Genomic DNA, 24,744 nt, shown 5'->3' with positions numbered 1-24,744 from the left:
TGTTGACCTCATTTCCGCCAAAAACACAGCAATGGCTGGGAAAAATTGTAGGTTATGAAACATTAAAGGACAAAGTGCTTTTAACAGACAACCAGAATCATAACAGTGTCGCCATTCGGTGCAGAAAAATATTTACTGTCACACTTTTAGGACACACATAGATCATCCTAATCCATGCCTTTATTTTATTACAGTCGAACGTTTTCACCTAAATTAATAAAAAGGGGGAGATATATTTATTTTATGTTAATGGGTATTAATCACAAAAAGACCAGATTAACTTAATAGCAATATTCTATAATCTATGTTTTTTATAAGTAAATAATTTGAGGCTGTTGTCTGTGTATAAAGAGGAGAAAGTCAGTAATTAAAACAATGAAAATAAAGTCGTTGATAACTTAAGAAGGCACTGGTAATGATACACCTTATTGCAATTTGTCTGCCATTACGGGACATCAAAAGGAAAGTAAGTGTCGCAGATTCTCTGACTCAGGTCAAGTTGTGCAGATATCCAAAGAATCCGGGTCCGTTCGCCCAAAAACATGTTCGCGCCCATTCACGTTCGCCCCCTTTCATTTTCGCACCCAAAGTCTGTTCGCACCCTACATGTTCGCACCCTTTTTATTGGTTTTGTGTTAAAAAAGTAATTTGTAATCGAGTTTTGGTAAGTGTATTGCTATAATTTATTTTTTTCATTATTTCGAAATAAATTGAGATTCTGACAACGTTTTGTTTTGTGTTGAATAAATCTTAATCACATTTTGGTAAATGTATTGCTTTAATTTTTTTTCATTGTTTCAAAATAAAGTGAGCTTAAAGGGGCCAAGCTGTTAAAAACAATTATCATTCGTGTTTTTCATTTAAAATCTTCAATGTTTTACTCATACCAAGCTAAATACATGCAGTATTTACATCAAAGGAAGTTAAAACAACAATCATGATTTTCAAACACACAACAATAATACCAAATTTAGCTATGTATAAATACTAATTAGCAGTAATCATACATAATTAGAATTAAACAATCATCAAATTAATAAAAAAAAAAACATTTCAGGGTCGAAAGTGTGAGGTGCGAACGTGTATTGGGCGCGAAGGAACCTGATACCATATCCAAATAGCGATAAGGTGTACTATAAATTTATGTTGAAAACATAACAATAACAAACAAACAATTACTTTAACGTTAAATACTAATTGACAGAATGCATACTCAGGTTGAGAACTGATAAATCAAGGACCTAACAATAATACTTGTGTCTATGGTTACATTGCGTTATAATGTTATGTATGTCAATGCATTTTGATGCATGCAATGTATTAAAATACAAATTGAAAACCTTTTTTTTCTAAATTAATTCAATATTACAATATTGTTGCTTTGCATATACATTGTATAGTTGATTTAGAATGGCAACTTATGCACATCATTTTTAAGGCTGACGCTTTTTTGGTGGAACCACTCATGGCAGCCATCACAAATGATGGATGCTGCAATGTGCATGTCAGTTTTGCAAACCAAACAACTGCACTCTGACATGCCCCTAAAGCTCCCTTTTGGAGGTATGTCAGGTTTTAGTGAAACCGTATTTTTTTATCCACGATATATTTTGATTTTGACAATTTCTGTATCTGTATTTGGACAGGTATGTCACAGATTCCTTTCGGCTATTGTGTGACAGGTTGGTCTGCGCACAAGTTAGTCGCGCTTGCTTAGGAGTTCTGATTTAAACTCCTCAGTTGTAGTGATGCACACTACTGAGTCCTCCAGATGGTTCCAATCTACTGCAGTGCGCACAAAAGTATTTTGAACTGGTTGGTCTTACTATTTGGAACTATGACTGCTCGTTTGTTGTTACGAACTTGTTGGTCAATAATGTTCTTAGTGATAAAGTTATTAAAGGTTGTTGTTCTTATTTGTCGTGTGATCTGTGGAATTTAATAAGGTCGTCCGGAGGGAGCGCTGGTATCTTCCCCTCAACCACTTTGAAAAGAAAATCAGTCGTTGCTGTTGACGTCTTGATTGAAGTGACGGAAGCTGAAGTTCTAATAGCATTTTTGTTAACATCCTTCATCTCTTGATTTGTAGTCTTTGGTGATAAATCTAACCCCTCCCTTTTGTATGGATTCTAATTTATCGATGTCTTTTTGCGTATATGGGTCCCAGATAATTGATCCATACTCCATAATAGATTTTATGAGTGCTATATATGCTGTTTTACAGCATTCCCTAGGGCAGTGTTGTAGGTTTCTCCTAAGGAAACCTGGCGTGGAATTGGCTTTGTTACATGTATTTGTTATTTGTTCCTTCCATTTAAGGTCTTCCTGTATTTGTAATCCAAGGTATGGGTTAGATGACACTTGTTCGAGCGAGTGGTTGTTAAGGTTGTAGAACAGCTGGCTTTTACTTTTTATACGCCCGTTTACGGGACGTATTATGGTATACCGTTGATGTCTGTCCGTCCGTCCGTCGTCAACATGTTGGACATTACTTCAAAAACGCTTTAGCCAATATGCATGAAACTTTGTTGAATCGTTTATATCTAATGATGTGAGCTCCCTTTCGTTTTTTATAAATTTCGGATTTACCTTTTCCGAGTTTTGACGTTTTATTCATTTACAAAGGGGGGATTTTCCAGTTTTCGGACAATCACTCAGAAACAATTTCACCAATTTGCATGAAACTTTTGTGAATTGTTTATATCTATTGACAAGAGCTCCCTTTTGTTTTTTTATAAATTTCGGATTTACCGTTTCCGAGTTTTGGGGTTATATTCATTAAAAAAGGGGGGATTTTCCAGTTTTCGGACAATAACTCAAAAACTATTTCACCAATTTGCAAGAAACTTTGGTGAATTGTTTATTTCAATCGACGTGAGCTCCCTTTTGATTTTTATAAATTTTAGAATATACGTTTCCGATTTATGGGGTTTTATTTATTACAAAAAGGGAGATTTTCCAGTTTTTTGACAATAACTTATGAAACTTTGGTAAATTGTTTATATCTATTTTTGTAAGCTCCCTTTTGATTTTTGTAAATTTTCAATTTTATGTTTCCGATTTATAAGATTTCATTTGTTTATAGTCTGACAACAGATTTACTAAGTATTGCGCAACAGCACAGTGTATTGCACAACAGCAAAAAATCTTTAATTGAATATAAATTCAATTGATATAACCAATTTCAAGTTCTTTGACTACATTTATTCAGAAACCTATAATATGTCAAATATTTAATTACAATCCAAATTCAGACCTGTATCAAGCTTGAATATTGTGTCCATTTTTGCCCCAACTGTACAGGGTTGGACCTCTGCGCTCAGTGAAGCAGTTTATTTTTAAACTTAGCATATAGCATTTTTTGGAGTTGAAGCACATACCCCAGTCATCGGCCCATTTTTCCAGTGATTTGAGGTCCTCTTGTACTTTGTTGTGGTCATTTTGGTTTTTGATTTCCCTGTACAGCAAACACTGTTTGCAAATATTCAGACTGACAAGTTTACTGCATCTGGTAGATAATTTATGTGACACAAAAAGAGGATGGGTCCTAGCACTGTTCCTTGGGGGACTCCAGATTCAACTGAAGCAGTACTTGAGTGTACTCCTTCAAGTTGGACTCACATTTTTCATTCAGTTAGGAACGAAGTTAGCCATTTGTGGATATTTCCTCTAATTCCATATTGGTTTATTTTGTGCAGGAGTCGTTCATGAGGTACAGTATCAAATGCCTTCGAAAAATCCAGAATCGCAATGTCTACCTGGTTTCCTTTGTTGTATGACTGGAGCATGTCGTGGATTGTGATGGCAAGTTGGTTCTCACAGGAATATCCAGATCTGAAGCCATGGTTTAGAGAAGTCAATATTTATGCTTTTCAAGATGTTTAAGCATATGTCTGCATATGATGTGCTCAAGTAGCTTACATGGTACTGATGTTAGTGAGACTGGTCTATAATTTTCAGCCGCATGTGGATCTCCTTTCTTGAAGATGCTAGAGATGTTGGCATTTCTCCAGTTCTCTGGTAGGGTACCACTGTCTAGGGATAGGCTCCGATAGTTGGAATATTGGTGTCAGTATAGGTGCCAGGTGTTCAGCACATTGTTTAAGTACTCTGTTTGGTATATTGTCTGGACCCGATGCTTTGAATCGGTTGATATTTTGTAACAGCTTTTTCACTCCTTCTGTTCTGATGGTAATTTGATGTATGGATTCTTTTACCCTGATGTTTGTTTTTGGTAATGTTTGTGTTGTTTCTTTTGTGAAGACAGACGCAAATTGCTCCAGTAGAATTTGGGCCTTCTCCTTGCTGTCGTTTGAGCTGTCCTTGCCTCTTTAGTGGTGCAACCCCAATGTTATCCTGCTTCCTTGATTTCCCAAAAGGTTTTGTGTTGTTCTTATTCATTCCTTCAATGATGGCGTTGTTAATGTAATTATGTTCTGCTTTCCTGATTTCTCTTTTGCATGTTTGTTTGGTAATGGCGGTAGTTTGTCCATGATTTTGATCTTTTGGCTTGGTTATACAGGTTTTTATACGACCGCAAAAATTGAAAATTTTTTGGTCGTATATTGGTATGACGTTGGCGTCGTCGTCGTCGTCGTCCGGCGTCGTCCGAAGACACATTGGTTTTCGCACTCTAACTTTAGTTTAAGTGAATGGATCTCCATGAAATTTTACCATAAGGTTCAATACCACGAAAGGAAGGTGGGGATTGATTTTGGGGGTTATGGTACCAACAGTTAAGGAATTAGGGGCCAAAAAGGGGCCAAAAATAAGCATTTTTGTAACTTCCAGACAATAACTTGTGTGTAAGTGTATGGATCTCTCTGACATTGTACCACAAGGTTCCATATCACAAAGGGAAGGCTGTAATTGATTTTGGGGGTAATTGCCTCAAAATTTTAGGAATTAGGGGCCAAAAAAGGGGCAAAAAACAAGCATTTTTCTAGTTTCATGACAATAACTTGTGTGTAAGTGTTTGGATATTTCTGAAATTGTACTACAAGGTTCCATATCACAAAGGGAAAGCTGGAATTGAGTTTGGGGGTAAGTGCCCGAAACGTTTAGGAATTGGGGGCCAAAAAGGGGCCAAAAATAAGCATTTTTCTAGTTTCCAGACAATAACTTGTGTTCAAGTGTATGGATCTCTCTGAAATTGTACTGCAAGGTACCATACCACAAAGGGAAGGCTGGGATTGAGTTTGGGGGTGATGAATCATAAGGGGGTTCAAAAAATTTGGGGGGGGATTTTTTTTTTTCTTTTTTTTTCTTTTTTTCCTTTTTTTTTTCTTTTAAAATTTTCCATTTTAAGTTGGTTATTTCTGATTAATATTTAAAAGCAAATAATAATGATATGGTAGGAGATACACACCAAACAGGATGTGTAAATTATTATATAATAAGTATTGTGCAACAGCAAGAAATTTTCAATTGCACAATATTGCACAATTGCAAGAAATCTTCAATTGCACAGTATTGCGCAATAGCAAGAAATCTTCAATTGCACAGTATTGCGCAATAGCAAGAAATATCCAATAGCACAATAGCAAGAAATTGTCAATTGTACAGTATTGCACAATAGCAAGAAATATTCAATTGCACAGTATTGTGCAAAAGAAGATACTTCGTATAAATTGCTTATTTCTTGATCAATTTCAATGGGGTTTTATTCTTGAATTCTTGGGGTTCTTTAATATGCTGAATCTAACCGTGTATTAAGTTTTTGGATTTTGGGCCACGTTTTTAAATTGGTCCACATTGAGGTCCAAAGGGTCCAAAATTTAACTTTGTTTGATTTCATCAAAAATTGAATTATTGGGTTTCTTTGATATGCCGAATCTAACCGTGTATTTAGATTCTTAATTTTTGGTTCCGTTTTCAAATTGGTCTACATTAAGGTCAAAAGGGTCCAAAATTAAACTTAGTTTGATTTTAACAAAAATTGAATTTTTAGGGTACTTTGATATGCTGAATCTAAACATGTATTTAGATTTTTGATTATGGGCCCAGTTTTCAAGTTGGTCCAAATCGGGGTCCAAAATTAAACTTTGTTTGATTTCAACAAAAATTGAATATATGGGGTTCTTTGATATGCTGAATCTAACCATGTATTTAGATTTTTGATTTTTGGGCCCCGTTATCAACTTTGTCCACATTGAGGTCAAAAGGGTCCAAAATTAAACTTTGTTTGATTTCATCAAAAATTGAATTCTTGGGGTTCTTTGATATGCTGAATCTAACCATGTATTCAGATTTTTTATTTGTGGAACTGCTATCAAATTGGTTCATATTGAGGTCAAAAGGGTCCAAAATTAAACTTTGTTTGATTTCATCAAAAATTGAATTATTGGAGTTCTTTGATATGCCAAATCTAACCGTGTATTTAGATTTTTAATTTTGGGTCCCGTTTTTAAATTGGTCTACATTAAGGTCCAAAAGGGTCCAAAATTAAACTTAGTTTGATTTTAACAAAAATTGAATTCTTGGGGTTCTTTGATATGCTGAATCTAAACATGTGTTTAGATTTTTGATTATGGGCCCAGTTTTCAAGTTGGTCCAAGTTGGGGTCCAAAATTAAACTTTGTTTGATTTCAACAAAAAATGAATATATGGGGTTCTTTGATATGCTGAATCTAAACATGTATTTAGATTTTAGATTTTTGGCCCAGTTTTCAAGTTGGTCCAAATTGGGGTCCAAAATTAAACTTTGTTTGATTTCAACAAAAATTGAATATATGGGGTTCTTTGATATGCTGAATCTTACCATGTATTTAGATTTTTTATTTGTGGGCCCGCTATCAAATTGGTTCATATTGAGGTCAAAAGGGTCCAAAATTAAACTTTGTTTGATTTCATCAAAAATTTAATTATTGGGGTTCTTTGATATGCCAAATCTAACCGTGTATTTAGATTTTTAATTTTTGGGTCCCGTTTTTTAAATTGGTCTACCTTAAGGTCCAAAGGGTCCAAAATTAAACTTAGTTTGATTTTAACAAAAATTGAATTTTTGGGGTTCTTTGATATGCTGAATCTAAACATGTGTTTAGATTTTTGATTATGGGACCAGTTTTCAAGTTGGTCCATGTTGGGGTCCAAAATTAAACTTTGTTTGATTTCAACAAAAATTGAATATATGGGGTTCTTTGATATGCTGAATCTAAACATGTATTTAGATTTTAGATTTTTGGCCCAGTTTTCAAGTTGGTCCTAATTGGGGTCCAAAATTAAACTTTGTTTGATTTCAACAAAAATTGAATATATGGGGTTCTTTGATATGCTGAATCTTACCATGTATTTAGATTTTTTATTTTGTGGGCCTGCTATCAAATTGGTTCATATTGAGGTCAAAAGGGTCCAAAATTAAACTTTGTTTGATTTCATCAAAAATTGAATCATTGGGGTTCTTTGATATGCCAAATCTAACCGTGTTTTTAGATTTTTAATTTTGGGTCCCGTTTTTTAAATTGGTCTACATTAAGGTCCAAAGGGTCCAAAATTAAACTTAGTTTGATTTTAACAAAAATTGAATTCTTGGGGTACTTTGATATGCTGAATCTAAACATGTGTTTAGATTTTTGATTATGGGACCAGTTTTCAAGTTGGTCCAAGTTGGGGTCCAAAATTAAACTTTGTTTGATTTCAACAAAAATTGAATATATGGGGTTCTTTGATATGCTGAATCTAACCATGTATTTTGATTTTGGACATTGGACCATAATAGGTAAATTAAAAAAATTGAAGTTCTTAGACCACATTCTTTCTGTGTCAGAAACCTATGCTGTGTCAAATATTTAATCACAATCCAAATTCAGAGCTGTATCAAGCTTGAATGTTGTGTCCATACTTGCCCCAACTGTTCAGGGTTCGACCTCTGCGGTCATATCAAGCTGCGCCCAGCGAAGCATTTTATTTTTTATGTCATTTATGTCATGCTCTATATTCATTTTAACATGGGAAGGCAGTATATTTGTTACTTTTTTTACACTGAACATACATGTAAGCAATGTGTTAAATGTTGACAAATATAATGCCTACCCATTTAAAAATTAGCATAGAGCATGTCTAATCCAAATAGTTATGGCTTCTAGTACAGCTAAATGTATTATTTTGCTGTGACCCCTTTCTATGAAGTCATAAGCTGAAGCCAATTTATTTCTTTTGGACTTTGAGACATAGTTTTGCTAGAAATGTTGGTATATATATACAAATTTTTAACTTTTCTGTGCTTATTGATACAAAATATTTCGCAATTCATCCAAAAGTAATGATGAAATAAGTTACAATTCCAGCAGGGAACCCACTGGACGGTAGACAACCAACAATCAATCAATCAGCAGGGAACCTACAACAATATTTTGTATCTTTCATTTTAATGATAATGTGTAAACAAATATGAAGAGCTTTCTTGTGATGTTTTACAAAAAAGGTTCATAAAAATACCTTTTCCTAGCAACTTATTCACGTTCTAGAAAGTTGTTAACCTTAAGTTTCTTTTATGATGTTAACAAATGCAGTTTTGAAATTGTTCGATGAATACCGGTACCCCCATTTGAGATTTTGTGCAATGTGAATTTTAAAGTGTTCCCAAGACAACTTGTTTGAAATCTTTATTTTTAAACAAAATATTCTAATGGGATTAAGTGGATATATGAAAAAAAAGACAAAACAGACTTTAAATATAACTCTAAAATAGACAACAATATTTATCCTTCTCTAGATTTGGTTATTTCAGTTTCACATGGAAAACTCTATACAAATATTTATCCTCTAGATTTGGTTATTTCAGTTTCACATGGAAAACTCTATACAAATATTTATCCTCTAGATTTGGTTATTTCAGTTTCACATGGAAAACTCTATACAAATATTTATGACAGGAGAGAGGATGTTTGGTTTCCCATTTTTGATTTGCCGTTTTTGGACTGGGATTTTCCTTTGTCCCCTTCTTATATTGTATATATTTCCAACATTTTGAACTGCCTCAATGATCTTGTGGTAGAGTAGTCGCCATTCTGCTTCTCCCCGTAACATGCAGCATTCAGGAGTAAGAGCAAAGACTGATCAGTTTAGTAAGATTGATGTGTCCAGGTAAGGTGACATATCTTCCTGTGTTGAACTAGCACATTAAAAATGTGGCTCGGTTTGATGGTCTACAAAGCAGGCTTCAATTTCATGTTGTCTTAACATGTTCTCATCCTGAATTTGCTGCTGGACATTTAACAGCCATCCATCATCATCCAACTCATTTACTTGACTTTGCCCAGTGGCGGATCCAGGGGGGTTCCGGGGGTTGAAACCCCCCCTTTTTTCTTGACGATCAATGCGTTTGAATGGGGACATATAGTTGGAACCCCCCCCCCTTTTAAAAATGGCTGGATCCGCCCCTGTTTCCTATGTCTGTAGTGATATTAGCTTTTTCAATGAACATAATCTATGTATAAATGGTAAATTATTAAGTCAGGGATTTGTTTCCACAAATTACTAAAAACCTTTTAAACTTAATTCTTTCATGGATCCATAATCCAATTTGCCAACCTCTAAAATGTATATTGAATACTTTGTTTTTATTTTCAGTGTTGCTGTTGAAGAGTGGTTTCAACCCAGCACTAAGTCTGTTATTAAGAAGACCGACTGCATTAACAACAGTATGTAGGTCAGCAGGCTCACAGAAACAGGCTGTTCAAGAAACAAACAGGTATGCAAAAAGTTATCTTACTGAAATATTCAGAGTGGTAAATTCAATATAGTTACTCTGAGAGTGTGGTTTCTAAGATATGTACAAAAAATGTAACTCAAAGGGGAAAAAATATACAATCTGAAATTTCAATGTTAAAAATATCTAGGCTGTGTCCAAAGCAAAAAGTGTATGATTCTTTAATTACTGACATCAATATTAATGTTATCAAGAGAAAATGGTTATGCATTTCTGTAAACATTGTTTAGAGTAAACAAAAGCTCTTAAAGAAACAAAAATCTAGTAGTCAACATGTATAAGGAGAGCTAAAAGGAGTTCTTGGGTATACAGTAATGAGACAGAAACTCGTGGACAAAATATATTCTCATAATATGGCTAACTATTATTAGTTTTTATACGCCCGTCAAATTTTTGACGGGACGTATTATGGTATACAAATGTCTGGCGTCTGTCCGTCTGTCTGTCCGGCGTAAACATGTCGCACCGTAACTTGAGAATGACTTATCCAAATTTCATGAAACTTAACATAGTTGTTTCTTATGATGGTCAAACGATCTGTATACTTTTTGGTGAAAATAAGATTAAAACTTTTTGAGTTACGGGACTTAGTAACTAAAACAGGTGTGTGTGTTTTTTCACATGTCGCGCCGTATCTCAAAAACAATTTATGATTATTGCTTAAAACTTTACACACTTCTTAGTTATATTAATCTTAAGATCTTTATACTTTTTGGTGATGATTCAAAATTTTATTTTAGAGATATTGAGTATTTTGTTAAAAAAGGGGGAGGGGTTTTTCACATGTCGCGACGTATCTCATAAACAGTTTATGATTATTGCTTTAAACTTTACACTCTTCTTAGTTATATTAACCTTAAGATCTGTATACTTTTTGGTGATGATTCAAAATTTTATTTTTGAGTTATTGAGTATTTTGTAAAAAAAGGGGGAGGGGTTTTTCACATGTCGCGCCGTATCTCAAAAACGATATATGATTATTGCTTAAAATTTTACACACTTCTTAGTTATATTAATCTAAAGATCTGCATACTTTTTGGTTTTGATTCAAAATTTTATTTTAGAGATATTGAGTTTTTTGTAAAAAAAAAGGGGGTTTTCGCATGTCACGCCGTATGTCAGAAACTATTTATGCTTATTGCATACACAAGACGACGGGCGTATCATGCGCTCATGGCGCAGCTGTTTATTCAAATATGCAAGAAAAGATTTTGTCTGACAACGTGATTGAATGCTTTGCAATCCTGCTAATTTTTCATATCTTGCCAATATTAAATGCATAAACTGTTAATTTTAATGGACTCTTAGATATTATGATTTTTATAGTTGAATTTCATACATATAGATTGCTCCTCTCTAGTTTTATTTAAAGTAAAAAAACTGATAAACAAATCATGTAAATTAAAATATTAAATTGTAGTTCAGAACAACCTTTAACAGGGCCAGGGATAACAGAGCCCATTCCTTACTCACCATTCACTATTTTATTTGTAGTTCAGAACAACCTTTAACAGGGCCAGGGATAACAGAGCCCATTCCTTACTCACCATTTACTATTTTATTTGTAGTTCAGAACAACCTTTAACAGGGCCAGGGATAACAGAGCCCATTCCTTACTCACGATTCACTATTTTATTTGTAGTTCAGAACAACCTTTAACAGGGCCAGGGATAACAGCCCATTCCTTACTCATGATTCACTATTTTATTTGTAGTTCAGAACAACCTTTAACAGGGCCAGGGATAACATGTCCTATTCCTTACTCACCATTCACTATTTTATTTGTAGTTCAGAACAACCTTTAACAGGGCCAGGAATAACAGAGCCCATTCCTTTCTCATGATTCACTATTTTATTTGTAGTTCAGAACAACCTTTAACAGGGCCAGGGATAACAGAGCCCATTCCTTACTCATGATTCACTATTTTATTTGTAGTTCAGAACAACCTTTAACAGGGCCAGGGATAACATGTCCTATTCCTTACTCACGATTCACTATTTTATTTGTAGTTCAGAACAACCTTTAACAGGGCCAGGGATAACAGAGCCCATTCCTTACTCATGATTCACTATTTTATTTGTAGTTCAGAACAACCTTTAACAGGGCCAGGGATAACAGAGCCCATTCCTTACTCACCATTCACTATTTTATTTGTAGTTCAGAACAACCTTTAACAGGGCCAGGGATAACAGAGCCCATTCCTTACTCATGATTCACTATTTTATTTGTAGTTCAGAACAACCTTTAACAGGGCCAGGGATAACAGAGCCCATTCCTTACTCATGATTCACTATTTTATTTGTAGTTCAGAACAACCTTTAACAGGGCCAGGGATAACAGAGCCCATTCCTTACTCATGATTCACTATTTTATTTGTAGTTCAGAACAACCTTTAACAGGGCCTGTGATAACAGAGCCCATTCCTTTCTCACGATTCATTATTTTATTTGTAGTTCAGAACAACCTTTCACAGGGCCAGGGATAACAGAGCCCATTCCTTACTCATGATTCACTATTTTATTTGTAGTTCGGAACAACCTTTAACAGGACCAGGGGTAACAGAGCCCATTCCTTACTCATGATTCACTATTTTATTTGTAGTTCAGAACAACCTTTAACAGGGCCAGGGATAACAGAGCCCATTCCTTTCTCACGATTCACTATTTTATTTGTAGTTCAGAACAACCTTTAACAGGGCCAGGGATAACAGAGCCCATTCCTTACTCATGATTCACTATTTTATTTGTAGTTCAGAACAACCTTTAACAGGGCCAGGGATAACAGAGCCCATTCCTTACTCATGATTCACTTTTTTATTTGTAGTTCAGAACAACCTTTAACAGGGCCAGGGATAACAGAGCCCATTCCTTACTCACCATTCACTATTTTATTTGTAGTTCAGAACAACCTTTAACAGGGCCAGGGATAACAGCCCATTCCTTACTCATGATTCACTATTTTATTTGTAGTTCAGAACAACCTTTAACAGGGCCAGGGATAACAGAGCCCATTCCTTACTCATGATTCACTATTTTATTTGTAGTTCAGAACAACCTTTAACAGGGCCAGGGATAACAGAGCCCATTCCTTACTCATGATTCACTATTTTATTTGTAGTTCAGAACAACCTTTAACAGGGCCAGGGATAACAGAGCCCATTCCTTACTCATGATTCACTATTTTATTTGTAGTTCAGAACAACCTTTAACAGGGCCAGGGATAACAGAGCCCATTCCTTACTCATGATTCACTATTTTATTTGTAGTTCAGAACAACCTTTAACAGGGCCAGGGATAACAGAGCCCATTCCTTACTCATGATTCACTATTTTATTTGTAGTTCAGAACAACCTTTAACAGGGCCAGGGATAACATGTCCTATTCCTTACTCACGATTCACTATTTTATTTGTAGTTCAGAACAACCTTTAACGGGACCAGGGATAACAGAGCCCATTCCTTACTCACGATTCACTGTTTTATTTGTAGTTCAGAACAACCTTTAACAGGGCCAGGAATAACAGAGCCCATTCCTTTCTCACGATTCACTATTTTATTTGTAGTTCAGAACAACCTTTAACAGGGCCAGGGATAACATGTCCTATTCCTTACTCACGATTCACTATTTTATTTGTAGTTCAGAACAACCTTTAACAGGGCCAGGGATAACAGAGCCCATTCCTTTCTCACGGTTCACTATTTTATTTGTAGTTCAGAACAACCTTTAACAGGGCCAGGGATAACATGTCCTATTCCTTACTCACGATTCACTATTTTATTTGTAGTTCAGAACAACCTTTAACAGGGCCAGGGATAACAGAGCCCATTCCTTACTCATGATTCACTATTTTATTTGTAGTTCAGAACAACCTTTAACAGGGCCTGTGATAACAGAGCCCATTCCTTTCTCACGATTCATTATTTTATTTGTAGTTCAGAACAACCTTTAACAGGGCCAGGGATAACAGAGTCCATTCCTTACTCATGATTCACTATTTTATTTGTAGTTCAGAACAACCTTTAACAGGGCCAGGGATAACAGAGCCCATTCCTTTCTCACGATTCACTATTTTATTTGTAGTTCAGAACAACCTTTAACAGGGCCAGGGATAACATGTCCCATTCCTTACTCATGATTCACTATTTTATTTGTAGTTCAGAACAACCTTTAACAGGGCCAGGGATAACAGAGCCCATTCCTTACTCACGGTTCACTATTTTATTTGTAGTTCAGAACAACCTTTAACAGGGCCAGGGATAACAGAGCCCATTCCTTTCTCATGATTCACTATTTTATTTGTAGTTCAGAACAACCTTTAACAGGGCCAGGAATAACAGAGCCCATTCCTTACTCACCATTTACACCCGGTTTACAAGATGCTTCAAAAGCACAGTGGGTAACAGCACGAATTGATGATGCAGTAGCATGGTGCAGGAAGGTATATAAGCAAATCAATTTTTGACCAGAAATATTTGCAAAATTTTTTTTTAAGCTTTCTGTATTATTTTGTTGGCTAAAATATTTGCCACATTGTGTTGTTTCAAGGTTTTCGATGAATAAAGGCAACCATTTGAAATCAAATCATCATGCCAATATAGATATACTGTAAACATCTGATACATCTGTTCCAGTTAAATCAATACTAATGAGTATAATTACACTTATTTTATATCTATCATATTAACTTAATTTTTTTATTATTCAAAAGGAACAGAGGTATACAAGATTCTGTTCGTGTTTCTGTTAGTCCATCCCATAATATTTTTGTCAATTTTCTCAGGAAAACAAATTGGAGCTTCCTAAACTTGATATCTAGCTTATGTGAGCATGCTATATGGTATGATGCAATTTTACATCACTCATCAACATTCTGTTAACAGAATTATTATATCATTATTGATCAATAGCTCACAGTTTAAATGTGTTTTTTTTCTGTGAATATTGACTTAAATGTATAGTTTCTATGTTTTAAGCAAAAAAGAAATCAAATTACATTTTAAGGAAGAAATGCCGTGCTTCACTTTCATTTATATTGCTTAAAACTTACATAGCTTGTCTTCATTTCATTTTGCAATTTCTTTATAGAAAATGTTCAAAAGATTTTTTATCATTACATGCAGTTATAACAAGTAGTAAAAATAAGATATAAGAAAAATTTCACTGTGTGTAGAAAGTACATTATTATCTCCCTTTAAACATTATTTAAGAAAAAATTATATACAAATTAGATATACAAAAAATAAATAGACATAGTTAATATTCTAAAGAATGTTTAAATCTAATTAAAATATTATTTGAGTACGCTTGATTTTTTATGTTTAATAGCTCCTAGCAGTATTTCCAAAATAAAATTGCCTTTTGATTCACACACTAAAAAAACACATTGTGTTTTTGTCATATTTGTCTTATTTTGGTTTACGAGGTACTTCCATACAAAATCAGTTTGTAAACATACCTATTGAGGTGACTGCTTGTAAAACTTTTACTTATACTTGTAAGTTATACTGGTGTAAAGCATGAAATGCTTAAACTACTTACTTATTTTTTATACTTTATTTGGCTTGTTGTAATTATTTATATTAGCATGTATAATTCTACCTACCTCTGTAATAGTTATACTTTTACATTTTGTCTTTTTGTTCAAATTTTTGAATGCTATCTAAAGATTTTTGTCTCGCCTTGGCGGAGTCAAAAAGCAAGACATAGGTATGCTGTTTCCAGCGGTGGCGTTGTCAACAATGTATTAGTTTGTTATTAGGTCATGTTTGTGGTGAACCACCGGTATGCAGTTGTATTAGCATTGTCACATCTCATTTCCATGGAGATTATTTGGCCCTGCCCCCTCAGTCATGGTCTATTGACTTTGAAACTTTAGCTTAGTTTACATGTATTAGTTTGTGATTAGGTCAGTTTGAGGGGAACCATTAGTGGTAGTCCAATGTTATTAGGTATGAAGTTGTACAAGCATAAGCACATCTCATTTCCATGGAGAATATTTGTGATTAGATCAGTTTAAGATTAACCACTTACATTAAGTCAATGATATTTGGTATGCAAATGTATTGGCATTTGCAAGTCTTGTTTCCATGGAGATTATTTAGACCCAACCCCTTATCATGGTTCATTGACTTTGAAACTTAGTTTACAAGTTAATGTTTGTGTTTAGGTTTATTTAAAGGGAACAACTTAATTATGATAAGTCAATGGTATTTGGTATGCAGTTGTATTGCAGGCCAAACAATATGTCTGTTCAGACTAATATTGATCCTAAAAATGATATGTAGTTAAGTTAAATGATTTTCACAATATTTCATAACACCTTTATATTGTCTGTCTACACAAAAGGATGAATATATAATAGATTCCGGTGTTGATAATGGCCCAAGTCTTTGGTCCAGATCTTGATTTTGTGATGTTAGAAAAGTACTAAAAATGATAGACCTTTACATTTTCAGTAAGATTTCTGTATTTACACAGAAATGTCAATAGACCAGGCAATTAATGCAAGTTGACAAGATCTGCAAGGTTTAAAATATTTTTAAATTCATAATATAATGTTTCGCTACTTTGGCACAACTAAACTGAAAATCAGTTATTTTGAATCTGACTGAATTTCATAAGGAAAGCCATGGACCTAGGTGAACATCTTACTAATATCAACTTCTGATGATTATGATATCTTCTATCTGCATTTAAGCATGATAACTATAACTATTGTAATGCTTTCATTATGCTTACTATTGCTTCTATGTCTTTAATTGCTTTCAGAATTCTTTATGGCCTATGACCTTTGGTTTAGCCTGCTGTGCTGTAGAAATGATGCATTTTGCCGCCCCTCGATATGATATGGACAGATTTGGTATCGTCTTTCGTGCTAGTCCTCGACAGTCTGATGTAATGATTGTAGCCGGAACACTGACAAATAAAATGGCACCAGCTTTACGAAAAGTAAGATACAGTATTAGTAGGGAGAAATAGTGAGATCAGAATCATTAATGACTTTCTCTTTCAGAGTTCAATATGGCCAATGACTTTTGGTCTGGCCTGTTGTGCTATAGAGATGATGCATTTTGCTGCACCAAGATATGATATGGACAGGTTTGGTATAGTTTTTCGTGCTAGTCCTAGGCAAGCAGATTGCATGATTGTAGCAGGGACACTCACGAACAAAATGGCACCAGCTTTCAGAAGAGTAAGGTTCATTTATCAGTTTGATTTACCTTTTTTAAGATTAATTAGAAGCTGCAATCAGTGTTGAAGTTAGGTTGAACATGAACTGAAGGTTACCATGATTTCAAAACAAGCCTGTATGAAAGTATGAATTACTAATGCAGAGAAAGCCATTCTGTAGGTCTCTTATATTTCCAGAGAATTTCACACACTGAATACAATAGCTACACCTCTTACAAGTTAAATTGATAACGTTTTATCTATGATTCATTGTTGTTTGCTTAATGTCCAGTGGCAAATATGAGGATAGAGTAAAAAGAAAATATGCAATTTAGAGTCTGATCTGATATTTGTCGGGAATACATGAAGAAATGAAGAAGATGTTCTACATATTATAAATTGTATTTGATCTAGAGTGCCCAAGTATACAAGTGTCACATGACAAAGTGTTTACTTTATGATATCTGAAATACCAGTGTTCTCAATAAGAGCCGGCAACCGGCAAAATCCGCTGCCTATTGCGTGTTTTGTGCCAGCTATTAATTTATTGACAAAAATATGACATACGCGAAAATCGCATAGTCGAGATCTGTGGTACATCTTTTTTCTACTAACTGGTTCCGAGTTGTCCGCCAGGCGTAAATAATACAATACTAGTAAACGTAAACCAGTTGCAAATCATTTGAGCATTTGAAAGACTTGAAACAAAGCGATAAAATCTACAAATGAAGATTGATGCTGATGCGGATATTTTAGACAGCTCATTACAAACTCAAATATGAAGAGAATCGGTGATTACTTTTGGCGTGAGCTAGATTTACAGTAAAGTAAATATAAGAAAGCTCGCTTAGTGTATCTTGCATGGATTTAAACTTGTGTGCATTTATGTATTGTTTTTATTGTATAATCGCCGAAGTATAAAGTAAAATAAAACACGGTAAAATCAGTCCGCATCTGACGAATTCTAGTCACTTCGCTAATGTTGTTAAATCGGCACGCGGTATACTCAATTCGGTACCTAGTCAAATATAAGTTGAATATGTATTGTTTTTGGTATTTTAAGCAAAACGATTAAAATAAAGACGGGGGATGGCCAGAATTAATTATTGTATATAATCATGGAAGTAATATTGAAATATTACTTCCATGATATAATCATGTTCTTTTGTATTTTCTTCGGGCAACTATATTTTTATTCAAGGTATTGGATATTTATTATGCATGTTTTAACCAGTTAATATTAATGACGGGGACTCATAGTTTGCCCTTTTATTGCTTCTTATTTTTTCATGATTAAACAACAGCTTGGGTAATGGATTCATTGGTTTTTATTTCAGTTTTTAAAACATCAATAACTACCTGTATAGAGTTAAAACACCAAACATGTTAATTATTTAATTGATATAAGTTATTAGATAACTAATTGAAAAGAAACAAATCAAATCAAAACATCAGTCATCATGGTCATAGCTAGGAGTTAAAAAAAAAACTTCGAACGTTTCACTTCTTAATAACAAGATTATTTTTAACAATGTACTGAACAATTTAAAATCCAACCCCAATTTTTATGCCTCACCTACGATAGTAGTAGGGGCATTATGTTTTCTGGTCTGTGCGTCCGTTCGTCCGTCTGTCCTGCTTCAGGTTAAAGTTTTTGGTAAAGGTAGTTTTTGATGAAGTTGAAGTCCAATCAACTTGAAACTTAGTACACATGTTCCCTATGATATTTCTAATTTTAATGCCAAATTAGAGTTTTGACCCCAATTTTATTGTCCACTGAACATAGAAAATGATAGTGCGAGTGGGGCATCCGTGTACTATGGACACTTTCTTGTTTTCTAAATAATTTAAAAGCAGAAAATCAGATGAAAATTACTATTTGGTGCCGAACTGACCAACTAGCAGAAATGACTTTAAAATAGGTGCCTATTTGATCAGATGCCGATTGAACTTTTTTCGATAGGTGCCGATTTAACTTGTACCCTCTGACCAACAGAGAGGATTGAGTGTAACCTGATAAACTGTTTCCTGGATTTAAAATTTATTATTTTTCTAGCCATATTTTGTCAGATGCTTACTGCAGGTTGACAGTTTCCAAAGGCAACTCTGGTTTTCTCTAAATATAAATCTTAACAATTTTTGAATGACTAAATAAAGCATAAATTAATGTTCTCAATGAATTCTATATGAAACTATAATACAAGACACTAAGAAATAATATGAAGTGAAGACACAATTATAAGGGCAATCCAGAAATGTCCGTATGGGGAGGGGGAAGGCACATTAATAAAAAAAAATTGCCTCACATATTTTCCCAATCAAAACTTAAAATTAAGGAAAAATTTTGTTCAACTAAAAAGTGCCTTTCCCTCCCCATACAATCAATTCTGGAATAGCCCTTAGTGATAAAGAATTGCAATAAGAAGAACATTGAACATGGAAAGGGGTGAAGCAAGCCATGTCATATAAAATTTGCAAAAAAAAATCACATTAATTTTCAACTTTTTGAGCCAAAATTTAAATTAGCTACTAAAAATGGATAAATTAACATGAAGAATAAGAGGTCAAAATCTACTCAGAACTGCCCAGATGCCACCTCCTGCAATCTTAGATTTTCCAAATTTTCTTGGTTTAAAGAGAAAGGTGGATACCCTCTCTCCAACTCACCCCCTCTCGCACCTGCGACGCTCGGTTCGGGCCTTGCTGCCCTCATGATTTCCTGCTACTTTTATTTTTCTTCCTCTTATTCAAAAACTTATTGAGAACACTGAATACATAACATTCCTCGTTGTATTTGCGCTATATTTGTAATAATATTGTTGATAGAGGGTTTAGCACACTTAATCACTAGCTGAACATAAAATCAATAATTGGGAAACTTTCCAGTGAAGTTTTGCTAAAATGTTTTATTTGTGTTGTAGGTTTATGATCAGATGCCTAATCCACGATGGGTGATTTCGATGGGAAGTTGTGCCAATGGGGGAGGATATTACCATTATTCTTATGCTGTTGTCAGAGGCTGTGATAGAATTGTACCTGTTGATATATATGTTCCAGGTTTGTAGTCTTACATCAGAAGAAGTGACAGAACTGTACCTGTTTCAAGAACCAGTATATTTTAAGCAATTATCTTTTGAAATTGCTTCCAGATCTCCTTTAAAAAAGTGTGAGAATGAAATCAAATTGCACTTTAGTTTGCCTCAACCAAATGTTATGAAACTTATACACCATGCTTAAAACACAGATCAAGTTTGAATTTTTGTGGCGTCACTTTAACCATTCTAGAGTTATGCCTCTTTACAAATGGAAAAATTGCTGAATTTTTCGTTTCCATTCACTAACTTTAGTTTGCCTCAACCAAATGTTATGAAACTTATACACAATGCTTATTATCACAAAACACAGATCAAGTTTGAATTTTGGTGGCATCACTTTAACCGTTCTAGAGTTATACCCCTTTACAAATGGAAAAATTGCTGAATTTTTCGTTTCTGTTCTCTAACTTATGTTTGCCTCAACCAAATGTTATGAAACTTTTACATGATACTAGTTACCGCAAAACTCAGATCAAGTACAATTTTGGGTAGTGTCACTTTTACTGTTCTTCAGTTATGTCCCTTTATAACTTTATATGATATGCAAGCGGGGGCATCATCTGTGTCCCATGGACACATTCCCCATTTATTTAAAATCTTCATTAACAAATTTAAATAGAAGTGAACACTTACAGGGAAATTGGTTAACAAATGAATGCTTCATGCTAGAGCTTGGCCATGTGAAAGTAGTTATTTTTGCCTTTTAATACACCTTGTCATCTTTCTGCATAAAGTTTTATAGCTTCTCTTATTATATATAAACCAGGGAGAAGGTATAATTATTGTTCTGGCCCATTTAACTTGAAAACCATAAAAGGTTGATCTACAAACATGGTCACCATGTCTTAAAATAGAACATAAGGGCCAAACTACAGTTTTTAAACGAATTTTCGAAGGAAAAATCGGTAATTGATTGGTCCAAATTTGGGTCCAAAATTATACTGTGTTTGATTTCAACATAAATTGAATATATATAGGGTTCTTTGAAAGGCTGAATCTAAACCTGTATTTATTTTCATTATTAATTAGATGATACCCCATTGAGGTCCAAAGGGTCCTAAATTAAATTTTTTGTTTGATTTCAACAGCAATTCAAAAATTGAATTCTTGGGGTTCTTTGATATGCTAATGATAACAATGTTATTAGATTTTGGATATTGGACCATAATAGGTAAATTTCTTATTTCAAATTTTTCAGTTCTTTGACCACATTCATTTTGTGTCACAAACCTATACTGTGTCAAATATTCAATCACAATCCAAATTCAGAGCTGTTTTAAGCTAAAATGTTGTGTCTATACTTGCTCAACTGTTCAGGGTTCGACCTCTGCAGGAAAATCCAGTTTGCTATCACTCTGACAGCCTCTTGTTGCTAATATCTTGAAGAGATAAAAATGTTTAGTACTACAAGTTCTATCTAACCCGAAAATTTTGCAAAAGTTTACCTGTTTAGGAGTTTTTGCCCCTGAAAAGTTGATTTTCAACTTTTTTTCCATTTTATCATTTCATTGCCATTGTTTCAAAAACTATAGAAGCTAGGTTATAAAGTGACAAAATATATCCACCCTGAAAATTTGAGAAAAATTTAACTACTTGTTTGGAAGTAATTGCCTCTGAAATACATGTATCAATTTTTTTTTTGTCTCCCAATTTTTAGCAATTGTTGACTTTGATATCCTTGTATATAAGTGGGGTACCTTTGGCTGTGTCTAATGTACAAATAGCAGCTACGTCCAGTCATAATGGGAATACTTATTCCTGTTCCTCATATAGGGTGAGTGCATAAAATTAAAAGAACTCTTTTAAAAACTCTCTGAGGGTCCATATTCAGTTATTGGCCTGTTGCATAACAAAATACTCTCCTTTTCAATTGGCAGGTCCTTCTTCCCAGTCGACATACATTTGAAAATCCTACATATTGTATTAATTAGTTATTTGTTCTCTTCCCAAACTAATAAGCATGAAATAATTTGCATTAACAGTAAATCTGTTTATCTTTATTCAGGGTGTCCACCAACAGCTGAGGCATTACTGTATGGATTTTTACAATTACAAAAGAAAATCAAGAGAATGTCACGAGTACAGAGTTATTTTTACAGACAGTAGAGCAGGAATCTTGTGTAAATAAACTTTTGAACTGATTTATATACAGATAAACTTGTGCTTTGATACATTTGAAGTTAATTAAATTATTCTGTTTTAATGATTTTTGGTTTGTGATCAACAAATATCATCAAAAGTGAAACATTTGTATGCAATTTGGGCAATGGTATAAAATTTTGATAGGTTTTATGTATTGAAAAGGTGAGAAAATCAATATTTCGCAGTGCATTTAATTATTGTTTGGTTGATTCATAAACATTGGAGTAGTATGTCTCGATACATAAAAAGAATACCAGGAATTATCAAAAATATTGGACAGGAAACAACAGACCATACCAATTACCCAAAATTGAATCCTAAAAAAATGTAATAGACCATCAGACTTTATAACAAACAACACAGGGTCTGGACTCCAGATAGCCTATCTTGGTATGGAGACAAAATGTGGTTGGATCAAACCAGTTTAATGTGTGCACACAAACAACACATGGTCCAAATAGCCTGTCTTGGTACAGAAACAAAATGTGGTGGGGTCAAATGTGCACAAATAAATACATTAAATCCCAGTGTTAAGCCAAAGTGGGCCATACTGTGGCCTATAATTGATTGCTACCACTTTATTTTAACTCTGGTGGTTAGTCGTCTCATTTGAAATCATATCACACCTCATTTTTATATTCCAGATATATTGTATATATATATAATGTTAATCTCTGAAGTCTATTCATGAAACTATCAGTTAATGTTTCCATCTCAAAAGTGAGTCTGACTTTAAAGAAGTACAATGTACGTGTCCTTAACTTTCTATAAAGTTATTTGAATATAAGATGTGGAATAAACAATCAATAAGACAATGACCAAAGTTCACCAAAAAAACAAGAGAAAAAGTCGCATTCGTACACAGCTACTTTAGTACAAGTAATCTTGATGTACAGTTCTTTTATATTTTATATTAAGAATGTCTCCAACGAGTTTGATTTGATTTGATTTTGATTTTTGGTGTTTTAACGCCACTTTTAAGCAAGGCTTATGGGCTATTTCGTGGTGGCCAGTTTTTATTGGTGGAGGAAGCCGGAGTGCCCGGAGAAAACCATCAAACTTCGATAGGAAAACTGACAATCCTAGTCAATTAAGATTAGAGTCGAGTGAACCCGCACAAGCGGGGTTCGAACTCATAACCTCAGTGTTGACTGGCTAGTGTTTACAGTAGTAACTACTTAGACCACTCGGCCAGAGGCCCCTCCACCGAGGCCCCTCCAACGAGTTTGAAAGTCAGTACCAATCAAATAAAGGAGTTAAGCCCCTTGGAAATATAAAGTAAATTGTGTATGGAAAATTGCGTAGTAATCCCTCTTGAGCCTTTATTTCTTATAGGATTGTTATGCAATTTATAGCAAAGGCTTATATCAGCAATGTCTTTGACAAGTTTTAAAAAAATACCATTGATCAACTATTTTTACAGTTGAGTTGTGTCCCTTGGAAATGTAAATTCTATAGGCAGTTGCAGGAAATATATTTTATTGTAAGCACTCTAATACTAACTTTTTATTTGTTGGATTTTCATGAAATTTATTTGAAAGGTTTATATCTACTAAGTTTTGGAAGAGCTCAATTATCAGCTATTATTAACTATTTTACACACAAGTAATGACCCTTGGGAATAAAAATTGTATGGAAAATACCATTATTAGCAAACTTGATGCCAATATTTCTTGAAGAATATTTATGAGAAAGTTAAAAGAACAAAAAATGTCCTTTGACGGATGACATATTTGTATTGGTGGGGGACTTTGAGTGTATCTATGATCTACAGTATGCCTTCGATGGATGACATATTTGTATTGGTGGGGGACTTTGTGTGTATCTATGATCTACAGTATGCCTTCGATGGATGACATATTTGTATTGGTGGGGGACTTTGTGTGTATCTATGATCTACAGTATGCCTTCGATGGATGACATATTTGTATTGGTGGGGGACTTTGTGTGTATCTATGATCTACAGTATGCCTTCGATGGATGACATATTTGTATTGGTGGGGGACTTTGTGTGTATCTATGATCTACAGTATGCCTTCGATGGATGACATATTTGTATTGGTGGGGGACTTTGTGTGTATCTATGATCTACAGTATGCCTTCGATGGATGACATATTTGCATTGGTGGGGGACTTTGAGTGTATCTATCATCAACAGTATGCCAAAAGTTGGAGAATTTTGTAGGATGTGTCAGTTAATCCACTTGACTGAAAGGTATTTATAGATGCCATATCACAATGTGACTTCACCAGAAAATCAATCGAAGTTGAAACTCTAAAAATAAGATGATGTGATATTGATTTCATGGTTAAGATTCTGGTGAAGCAGATATAATATCACACTGTAATTTAGAATATGCAGTTATATAAACTACTGTATGCCAAGCTCTTCATAGGTTAAAGAATCCTTTCAACTGTGGGTGCTTAGATTTTACCCTAACGTACATGCCCTTTTTTCCAGTGGGAGTCCTGACTGAGTTGGTCTGGCTTATAATCTATCTAGTTGATTTTCTGTAGGGTTCGATCTTCACTCTTGCCTAGAACATGCCCTGAATAATATTAAGGAATTCAAGAATAAGGTCAAGATAAGGTCACTTATTTGCCCATTGAAATTGAAAATTGAAAAAG

General features: G+C 34.2%; 1 protein-coding gene across 2 annotated transcripts; it reads left to right on the top strand.

The window, feature by feature from the left end:
• Positions 1-2: 2 nt before the first annotated feature.
• On the top strand, positions 3-22,177 carry LOC127733853 (NADH-quinone oxidoreductase subunit B 2-like). Of its 2 annotated transcripts, none has more exons than XM_052243267.1 (6): positions 3-47; positions 9,571-9,691; positions 14,012-14,147; positions 16,722-16,901; positions 19,801-19,936; positions 21,980-22,177. In XM_052243267.1, exons 1-6 carry the CDS (start codon positions 32-34, stop codon positions 22,078-22,080), a joined length of 690 nt encoding a protein of 229 aa, XP_052099227.1. In that variant the 5' UTR covers positions 3-31; the 3' UTR covers positions 22,081-22,177. The 2 variants fall into 2 exon arrangements, with proteins under 2 accessions (XP_052099227.1, XP_052099226.1); XM_052243266.1 differs by lacking the exon at positions 16,722-16,901 and adding an exon at positions 16,478-16,657.
• Positions 22,178-24,744: the final 2,567 nt, after the last annotated feature.

The sequence above is a fragment of the Mytilus californianus genome, unplaced genomic scaffold (assembly GCF_021869535.1).
Source record: "Mytilus californianus isolate M0D057914Y unplaced genomic scaffold, xbMytCali1.0.p SCAF_3, whole genome shotgun sequence".
In the NCBI taxonomy this organism is placed as follows: Eukaryota; Metazoa; Mollusca; class Bivalvia; order Mytilida; family Mytilidae; genus Mytilus; species Mytilus californianus.
Note: the sequence above shows the minus strand (reverse complement) of the source record. Positions and strands in the feature narration are given on the sequence as shown.